General features: G+C 44.3%; 1 protein-coding gene across 3 annotated transcripts in view; it reads right to left on the reverse strand.

Moving 5' to 3' along the window:
* ndst2b (N-deacetylase/N-sulfotransferase (heparan glucosaminyl) 2b) overlaps window positions 1-10,000 on the reverse strand; it is a 111,625-nt gene that overhangs the window by 6,230 nt on the left and 95,395 nt on the right. For all 3 annotated transcript variants that reach the window (XM_062525870.1, XM_062525871.1, XM_062525872.1), the window contains 8 exons: window positions 9,434-9,521; window positions 8,928-9,082; window positions 6,509-6,694; window positions 4,737-4,865; window positions 3,997-4,179; window positions 3,665-3,761; window positions 2,118-2,241; window positions 629-803 (listed from right to left, as the gene is read on the reverse strand). In XM_062525870.1, coding sequence (XP_062381854.1) covers window positions 629-803; window positions 2,118-2,241; window positions 3,665-3,761; window positions 3,997-4,179; window positions 4,737-4,865; window positions 6,509-6,694; window positions 8,928-9,082; window positions 9,434-9,521 — 1,137 coding nt within the window. The remainder of the gene's footprint in view (window positions 1-628; window positions 804-2,117; window positions 2,242-3,664; window positions 3,762-3,996; window positions 4,180-4,736; window positions 4,866-6,508; window positions 6,695-8,927; window positions 9,083-9,433; window positions 9,522-10,000) is intronic.

A 10,000-nucleotide genomic window follows, 5' to 3' on the forward strand; every position in this document is an offset into this window, starting at 1 on the left:
AGGAGAGGAGAGAGAGGGAGGAGGAGAGGGAGGAGGGGAGGGAGGGAGATGAGAAAGAGAGGATAAGAGAGAGAGGATGAGAAGGAGGAGACAGGGAAGATAAGAAAGGAGGGAGGAGAGGGAGGAGGAGAGAGGGAAGAGAGGGGGGAAGGGAGGAGGAGAAAGGGAAGAGGGAGGAAGAAAGGAGAAAAGATGAGAGGGAGGAGGAGAGAGAGGAAAAAGGGAGGATGAGAGAGAGATAAGAAAGAGAGAGGAATAGAGGGATGAGAAAGGGAAGAGGAAAGAGGGAGGAAGAAAGAAGAGAAAGGGAGGGAGACAACATAATGAAAGTGAGGCAAAGTAGTAAGACTGAACAAAAGATGAATGAAAACATCTTAGGAAACAAGCAATATGGAAATGGAGGCATACACACACAGACAGACACAGACACAGACACAGAGACAGACACAGACACAGATACAGACACAGACACAGACACAGACACAGACACAGACACAGACACAGACACAGACACAGACACAGACACAGACACAGACACAGACACAGACACAGATACAGACACAGACACAGACACAGACATAGACAAAGACACACACAGACACACACAGACACACACACACACCCCTACCTGGTACCAGGAGTACGCGCGGTCAGCAGGGTTGATGAGGACGGCGATGACCTTGGCTCTGGGCAGCAGGGCTGAGGCTCTGGGCGGAGCCGCGTCCGTGTCAAAGTAGTTGGCGCTCTTCTCAAACAGGAAGTCCGTGCTCACGTTAGAGGGGACGGGGAAGAAGTCCATGTACCTGAGAGAGACAGAGAGAAAGAATTCTTTAAAAGGGTTATCATTTATTTATTATATATTGTATTTTAAATATACACTACTTGCAAAAAGTTAGGGATTTCTGGCGCTCTAGTGAAATTTAAATGTTTCAGTACAGAAAGTACTGAAACATTGAACTGTTGTACAGTACATGCACATTCAAAAGATTAGGAAAGGTCACATTAAGGTAAAAGGTAAAAGGTCACACCTGTAAATTTCACCCGAAAGCCGAATATCCCTAGCCTGGCTAGTGCCTACCACCTCTCAAATGAGACGTGGTCTGGCAACCAAACGTTAATTTTCTCGTATTTGAAAAAATGCCCAGATCCGTTCATTGGACGCCACGGATGTCTATCAAATATGTCTGTGCATAGCTCATCATAGTCCTGCTTTTCCCCCCTGTTCTGTGATTGGTCCCCTATCTCAGGGGACTGCCTTATGAATAAAATCGTGTGCAAGGCAGCATGGGAACACCCAGGCTGGAATATCCCTGTGAGTAGTGAAATAATTATCATTGATAGTAACAGTGTTAACAATGTAACAGTGATTTATGAATCTGTCCATCAGTGTGTTTCTGTGTCTTGTAATACAAGACCTCTTGATCGGTCACTAGAGCCTTTGAAACTGAAATTGAGAGTTTGAGGTATGGTTATCTAATGCACAGCTTGGCCATACAGATATCGTCCCTTCAGAATTATAAGGTTCTATCTGACAAAATTGAGTTATTGACATATTCTTATTATGTGAGAACTTCATAAAGTGAGGTGAGGTGAGGTGAGGTGTTTCTTGAAGTTGTATGCATCATATCTGTAGAAGCTTACTCCACTATGGAATTCTAACCCTTTGAAGCTCAGAATCTCAGAACGAGTGCAGACAGAACCTTAAAATTCCAAGGGGACCATATAGCGAATGAAGCCATTTAAAAGCGAGGAGGGAGAGGAGGGAGAGGAAGGGGGAGAGCAAGGCTGGAGGAATATAAAACAGGAGTACAGAGACTTGTGTGAAAGATGGAGAGATGAGGAATTGACCCGCTGCATTTGATATTCCACATCACATTATTAATTCATAGCAAATGATTTAGTTCTGGCAGAAATCACCAGGAAATACTGCAAAAAGTTGGACTCATGATCAGTGTGTGTGTGTGTGTGCGTGTTTAAAATAAGTGCTAATCGGAGACAAAACTTGACACAACTGTGCGTGTGTATGTGTGTGTTTGTGTGTGTTTCAGTGTGTGTGTGTGTGTGTGTGTGTGTGTGTGTGTGTTGTGTGTGTGTGTGTGTGTGTGTGTGCTCCTTACCAGTCAATACCCCGCTGGTAGTTGGGGCCGCTGAAGAACTGCACCTCCTCAAATGACACTGGGCTGGGGAAACTACTGGAGATGGCAGGATGGAGGGAGAGAAACGAGTGCAAAGCTGTAGTACCTACAGAGAGAGAGAGAGAGAGAGCGAGAGAGAGAGAGAGAGAGAGAGAGAGAGAGAGAGAGAGAGAGAGAGAGAGAGAGAGAGAGAGAAAGAAAGACAAAAGAAAGAAAGACAAAGAAGGAAAAAGAAAGAATGAAAAAAAGAAAGAGAGAGAGAGAGACAAAAGAAGGAAAGACAAAGAAAGAAAAAGAAAGAAAGAAAGAAAGAAAGAAAGAGAGAGAGAAAGACAGAAGGAAAGACAAAGAAAGAAAAAGAAAGAAAGACAGAAAGAGATAGAGAGAGAGAGAGAAAGACACAAGAAGGAAAGACAAAGAAAGAAAAAGAAAGAAAGAAAGAAAGAAAGAAAGAAAGAGAGAGAGAGAGAGAGAGAGAGAGAGAGAGAGAGAGAGAGAGGGAGAGAGCAATGAAAGAATACATAATGAACTCCATGTTATGGACACTACACATACAGTATTTTTCAATCTGTTTTCTCTCTGACTTTCACTTCTCAATCTCGTCGCTACACTGCAGGCCGCCTGTTGTTTTGTTAGATTGTTATTACCATCTTGTATTACACACATGGTTAACTCGTTCATGCCGACTACGGTATTAAAATCACTCCTCGGCGCTCTAAGCTGGAGCAAAGTAGTCATGATGAACAAAATGGCTTACAGCTAAATGGGCTGGAGAGTACTTCACCAAAAATGAGATCTGTTCCACAGTGTCGTGCATACAGTAGCCTACAGCTGTATAAAAGTGCAATAACAACTACTGAAGGGCTGCAACGATTCATCAATTAGTTGTAAATGAATCGCCAACTATTTTGATAATTGAGTAATTGAATGAAGGAAAATACACAAGATTTCACTCTTGTGAAACTTGAACATGTTCAGCTTAGACTACATTTCTTTCACCATTTTCTGGGATTGTATTGATCTATACTACACGATTAATAAAGAAAATAATAGGCAGATTAATCAAATATGAAAATAATCTTTACAACCATAATAAGAACGCACCTGCTATGGATAAGCACCTAATAATGAAACATCTACCGTGTAGTCGTGAAGCCTCTAGTATTGTGGAGGGTTTCACTCGCATCTGTTCTTTCACTTGAGATCTACCTCTATTCTAATTAAATACCGCCATAGATTAAATTAGAAGCAGTCAATCATCTCAGTGTTAAGGTTATATATATATAGAGGATAAATATAACCACATGCAAACTTGCAGAGATGAGTGCAGCTGAACCACACAGATACATTACACTGTACTGTATAAAATGACTCAATATGATAAGCAAAGTAACACTATATACACACCAGTCATCTCCACTTCAAATGCATATGTTTGCTCTGAACACTGAAATTAAAACCACATTCCTCTAGATATGAGAGTTAAGAGGGTGGCGGTTAGATCACCTATGTTGAGGGGATGTCAATACCTGTCTTCTGTGGGCCTATGATGAGAAACTTGGGCAGCCGATCACACGTCTTCTCTTTTGACCAGATGTCCTTATGCCTCTTGTCATGACAGGGGTTCTGGTAAATAAACGAGTGGAGTGAATTAAATTATATCCTTTCAACCTTCCTTCAACCATGTGCCCTCGATCTTTAGCCAAAACAGCTGTCAATCGTAGACCCTGTCTTCAATGCTGGTCCTACATATACAGGGACACAGGTTGATTTCCTATAGGCCAGGAATCAGGACCCTGAAGTTGACCAGGATTAATCACTATTTATTGTCTCAGGAGGACAATGTTGTAGTTCCTCTTACCTGCCACAAGGGGTCTCTCTCCTCTGGGAAGATCTGGAAGTACTTGTCAGCCAGCTGCACTGGGGGCAGAGTCTGCAGCCGGAGGTTGGTCCAGCACTGGACGAACTTCACCAGCGACTCAAAGGTGTAGAGGCCCAGCCGGTCATTGCCGTAGTTAGACAGGTGGGTCATGAAGATACTGACCTGTGCAAGACAGAGGAGTGCGTTTGCACACTGTAATTACAAGCATACAGTTTGTGCTTAATTAAAGTAAGCAGAGGAAGAGAGAGAGAGAGAGAGAGAGAGAGAGAGAAAGAAAGAAAGGAAGGAAGAGAGAGACAGAAAGACTGAAAAGAAGAAAGGAAAGGTGAGAGAGAGAGAGAGAGAGAGAGAGAGAGAGAGAGAGAGAGAGAGAGAGAGAGAGAGAGCTGAAGCTGGGCTGAAGTGGGAAATGGAAATGAAGGCTCGTTTAGCAGAATAATGGGCCTCATTTGAGCTACCTGGAGGCATGTGTGTTTTTATTTATATGTAAAAATATGTGTGTATGTGTACAGTATGTGTGTGTGTGTGTGTGTGTGTGTGTGTGTGTGTGTGTGTGTGTGTGTGTTTGTTTGAAAGTGTGTGTGTGTGTGTGTGTGTGTGTGTGTGTGTGTGTGTGTGTGTGTGTGTGTGTGTGTGTGTATGCTTAGAAATGTGAGTGAGTGAGTGAGTGAGTGAGTGAGTGCCTGCGTGAGTGCGTGCGTGTCTTTCATGCTGTTTACCGGATTAAGCAGCAGCGTCATGAACAGCTCCCCTCCGCGGATGCTCTTGTCCAGCTCCCATGATCCTCCGGGGTACTCCTTGTAGAAGATGGTGTGGGTGAAAAGGCCACACGTCTGCCTCGGGAGAACCTTCCAGAAACACATCACACAACAATCATGCTCACCTTTTCCTCTTTCTTAATACACAAAGACAGTGTTAAAAGCTTTGCGACGTGACATTTTGATTTTGATTAAGGATTGTAAACATGAATCCATTGTAGCATAAAAAAAAACTTTTGTCATTTGAATGTGAATGACTACGCAGGCAAACGAAGGTAATTCGGTAATTACGGTAATAGGTTAACGATGGTAAAGATTACAATGGTGATAATAATGACTGAAAAGGTATTCAGCAAGACATGCAACATAATGCACATTTATCTCCAAGGCTGGAGATAAAGCAAGGCTACAAAGGAGAAGCTAATGCATCTGTAGGCTTTTAATCAGCCTGCGACTTCTAGAGCCACTGCAGACTTTAGCCCAGATGCCATTACATTACATTACATTACATTAGACAACATGGTAAAACATTTCATTTTTTTTTAGAGCAATTCTATTCTAACAACAATTCTAGGAAAATTTAAAAGGGTCTAGAGTGTAAGAGTGACAAAAAAGTAGAAAGTGACAAAAATAGTGAAATTAAAAAGGTAGATTGCAGGTGGAATAATTGCATAAATGAGTGCAATTGTCCGTTGGGGGAGTTATTTCAGGGATCTCAAACACATTATCAGTACTCCTGACACTGAATTAATATGTAACTTCACAAAACTTAATGAAATCTTAAGACTTCATGATGAATGTGGCAAATCGATATGCCAGACTCAGAGCAATACAGCAGAGGTCCCACTTCTTTTGGGAGTGCAAATATCACTTCTACGCTAATTGACCTTCTACTGCGGGGGATTTCAACGGATCGTGATCCACGGAGCGCTGGCTGGGGACTCAAACAGAACCGTGGGCATGAAAAGAGCACAAGCTCCCACCGGGCTTCATCAGCTTCTCAGCAGTGGCGCCGTATGAACACCACTGCTTTTTAGATTTTTAGAGTTGCAATATAATACATTACTCACAAAAAAATTCTAAGGGATATCTGGCTTTTGGGTGAAATTTAAATGAGAGTGCTGCTGAAACATTGAACTGTGTTGGACATGCAAATTCAAAAGAGGAGGTCACATTGAGGTCACCTGCAAAGGGCATAGTGGATTTTAGCTTCATCCTGAAACTACACCCCAAAGCCGAATACCCCTGACTTTTTGTGAGTAGTATATTTCTATTAGTCACAGAGACTAGCAGCAGGCTTCACTTGGTCTGCTACTGTATCTGTCTGTAAGAGTGCTGGACCAAACTTACACATGATCAATTAGAAAAGGAGAAAAAGCTGCACTTTTGCATTCTTCAATCTCTTTATTGCACAGGTGACCGTCAGATCACTACCTGTCCACTGACGGAGGAAGATCAGGAACTCGTCTTCTCTTTGGACCAGATGTCCTCCTTCCTCACCATAACAGGGATTCTGGGACACATACCTGACCTGTAAAGTGATGGTTCACCTGGCTAACATACCTGACCTGTGCAGTGATGGTTCACCTGGCTAACATACCTGACCTGTGTAGCGATGGCTCACCTGGCTAACATACCTAACCTGTGTAGTGATGGCTCACCTGGCTAACATACCTGACCTGTGTACTAATGATGGCTCACCTGAGAAACACACCTGGCCCGTGATCTCTCACCTTGATGCCGTTGTGGATGAAGCCTCGTCTGAAGCGTGCGGGCCTCAGGTGCGGGTACTCCTCCGTGCTGGTCACCTTGATTCCCCAGACGGACTTCCAGGCCTCGTAGAGCTGGCTGTGCACCGGGTACACCCCGGAGTGGTGGGGGGCCACAGCGTAGCCCATGTCTGTAGGGATGCCGTGCTCCTGTAAGAATTATATATTGTTATATATTGTAATATATAACAATATTACAATAAGTGGCAATATAACAATATAACTTCTAAGATTGATTTAACACCATTGAAGGTACCAAAGAACACATACGAACAGGAGAGGATGGTAATTCTAGCCCAGGTGTAATGAAAAGCTGTGGTGAACAGCAGGGTTTTGAGGAGTTTCAAGGTTAATAGTTTTTATTCTGAGCAAATCAGTGTTCTAATGCAATCTGCCTTACCTTTTGTTAATGAACTCAGAATGACCTTGTCGTCGTTAGCGACAAAATAATGACACTAAATCAAACATATATCATATGGACTTGGTTTTGAACTCCATCTGAGCCTTGACTTGGCAGGAAATTGAGCTCTATTAGAGAACCCGCCTCATATGTAACCTTGTATATGTCCTCGTACGCGTCCTTGAATATGTATTCAGATATGCGCCCTCTCATCGTCGTGAGGAGATCTCAGCGCACCAGACTTCTGACCTCCCTCTACCTCCTCTACCTACAGAGAACGTGTGCTGTGAAACATTACACAGTAATTGCACGTCGTCCACCTCTACGGAAGTCATTAAAATCATGTTTGAACACATTACCTCCTCCTGCGGATCGGCAACACGAGACGCTTTTATTATGCAAGTTGCGCAGGATCTCAGCCGGACGTGGAGAGCGCGCATCCCATAATGAGCTGCGTGGCGATGTTCCACACGGCTATGCAGATTAACGATGATTAACGATGGGGCGCCATGCAGTCGTGACTCGCGACAGGAATAAACCAAACAAACGCACAACACACAAGAGCAGTCAGACAACTGCAGACCCTCGTGCCCATCTTCTAGAGAAAGTGAAACTGAATCCAGTATCCTGATCTGGGTGATCCTGCGCCACACTGGTTCCCAAAGAAAAGAGTTCTTTTTCATCCAGTTCACACAAAGTCTACACAACCTAAAAAAACTGACAGAACACAAAGTCTAGCCTTTCATGTCAGTTAATCTCATCTGAATATGAACCAACCACACTCCTTTCTAAACACTTCTGAAACTTCTAAAAACCTCATGAATAGTTACGAATCAAACGACGACGTTTCCACCCGACACAGGCTTCTTCATCTGAGGTCTAGCCCTAGAAGAAGAGCTAGAAGGTAGGCATCTAATTTGTTTTCGAGGAAGCCAGGGAGCCCCTAGAGAGGCGCTAAAGGGCCGCAGGTTGCCTGCCCCTGCCCCTGCCCTAGGAGAGGAGTTGGGCTAAATCAGGGATGATGCCGTAGTGCTATTAGTTGTTCACAGACACACACAGGGTGATGATTAATGTTGTGGTGGCATGCTGCAGTGTGAGAGGGCTACACACTAATGAGTGTCACAGTAGGACCGTGACAGGATGGCACTACACAAACCTACACACCCCTGAACATCCCATAATGAGTTCATCTTTATTTGGCGCGTGCAACACAGTGGCTGCCAGTACACAGATATGCTGACAGCAGTTAGTGAGCAGTAGCACCCCCGCAAAAGTGTGATGATGATGATTTATGTGTTGGTGCAGACCAGCTCCGTGTTGATAAGCTACTGAAAACGTCTCTCCAGTGCACCACGGAATCAGTCTCGTCAGGACCGGTCCAAACACACATCCTGTACCTCAGGGGAAGGGGCTCACACACACACCCCTATTATAGGGAGGGTATACTGGGTCCGCAACCCAGTGAAACGTTCCGTTTGCGTAGCATTAAAAACACAGGTGGTCTATTTTTTCTGAACGTACACCCGCCACTATGACATCTGGTGTAGCCCATTAGTTCCATTTATTATAGCAGAAACTAATTCACCTTTGGGTCTGTCTGTCTGTCTGTCTGTCTGTCTGACTTTGAATGTCACTCTAGAAAGATACTCAAATAGGCTACCTTCCCTTTCCAATCTGACCTGCATAACAATGCCAAACCTCTATGATATTCACTCACCTCCCCTGACTCCAAATCTCTTTCGTCCTTTTTCATTTGATTTTCCATCCATTCTCTCTTTCTTTCTTTCTTTCTTTTTTTAGAGAGCTTTGTTCTTCAGCCTTGTTTTAACCCCTTCATTCATTTCAGGCTTTTACGTCACTCTGATAGGAACCCAAGAGGCAGGCGACTTTGGGTCGTGCGTTTCATATACAGTACACCAGATCAATATGCGTAAGACTCTCTCTCTCTGTGTGTGTGTGTGTGTGTGTGTGTGTGTCTCTCACCTGGGCGAATTGCTTGTTGAGCCTCATCTGCTCGGCCAGCACGCTGACGTTGTGGAACAGGTGCGGCTGCATGTGGTTCCACATGTGGGGGAACCACCAGAACTCTTTACGGTGCCGCAGCAGAGTGTCGTCTCCCAGGTCCTCCTCATCGGTTCCTACAGCAGAAGCAGCGCGAGAGTGTGTGTGTGTCAGGCTTTGTGTGCACATGCAGGGAGTGTGTGTGTGTGTGTGTGTGTGTGTGTGTGTGTGTGTGTAGGTGTGTGTAGGTGTGTGTAGGTGTGTGTAGGTGTGTGTAGGTGTGTGTAGGTGTGTGTAGGTGTGTGTAGGTGTGTGTGTGTGAAGGTGTGTGTAGGTGTGTGTGTGTAGGTGTGTGTGTGTGTGTGTGTGTGTGTGTGTGTGTGTGTGTGTGTGTGTGTGTGTGTGTGTGTGTGTGTAGGTGTGTGCGTGTGTGTGTGTGTGCAGGTGTGGGAGTGTGTGTGTGTGTGTTGATGGTGACCACCACTTACCTGTGTGGAAGAACTTGCCAGAGAAGCCCAGGTTAAAGGTGAAGTTGGGCACCAAGGACCTCAGCTTATTCTGCGTGTGTAGCAGGGCCTGCAGAACAACACCAAACACAAGTACGTCACTTCAGCTATTCTTACATACTGTACATGTGTACATGTGCACACACACACACACACACACACACACACACACACACACACACACACACACACACACACACACACACACACACACACACACACACACACACACACACACACACACACACACACACACACACACACACACACACACACACACACACACACACACACACACACACACACACACACACACACACACACAGCTTTTTGAAAGAAGTATTTTTACACACCTGACAGAACAGTTCATATTTAAAAACTGGTGATGATAAAATTAGAAAGTCATGACAGTTCACGGGTTTCACATACTTTCAAGCACCACTGCACATTCTTCTAACGTTATCCAACGGTTGCTGTGTGGCATTCAAATGAGTTGACGGTCATATTCAAATTTGCCTTTGGTGGTCTTTCCATTTTGAATATGACCGT

Source organism: Sardina pilchardus, chromosome 22 (genome assembly GCF_963854185.1).
Source record: "Sardina pilchardus chromosome 22, fSarPil1.1, whole genome shotgun sequence".
NCBI lineage: Eukaryota > Metazoa > Chordata > Actinopteri > Clupeiformes > Clupeidae > Sardina > Sardina pilchardus.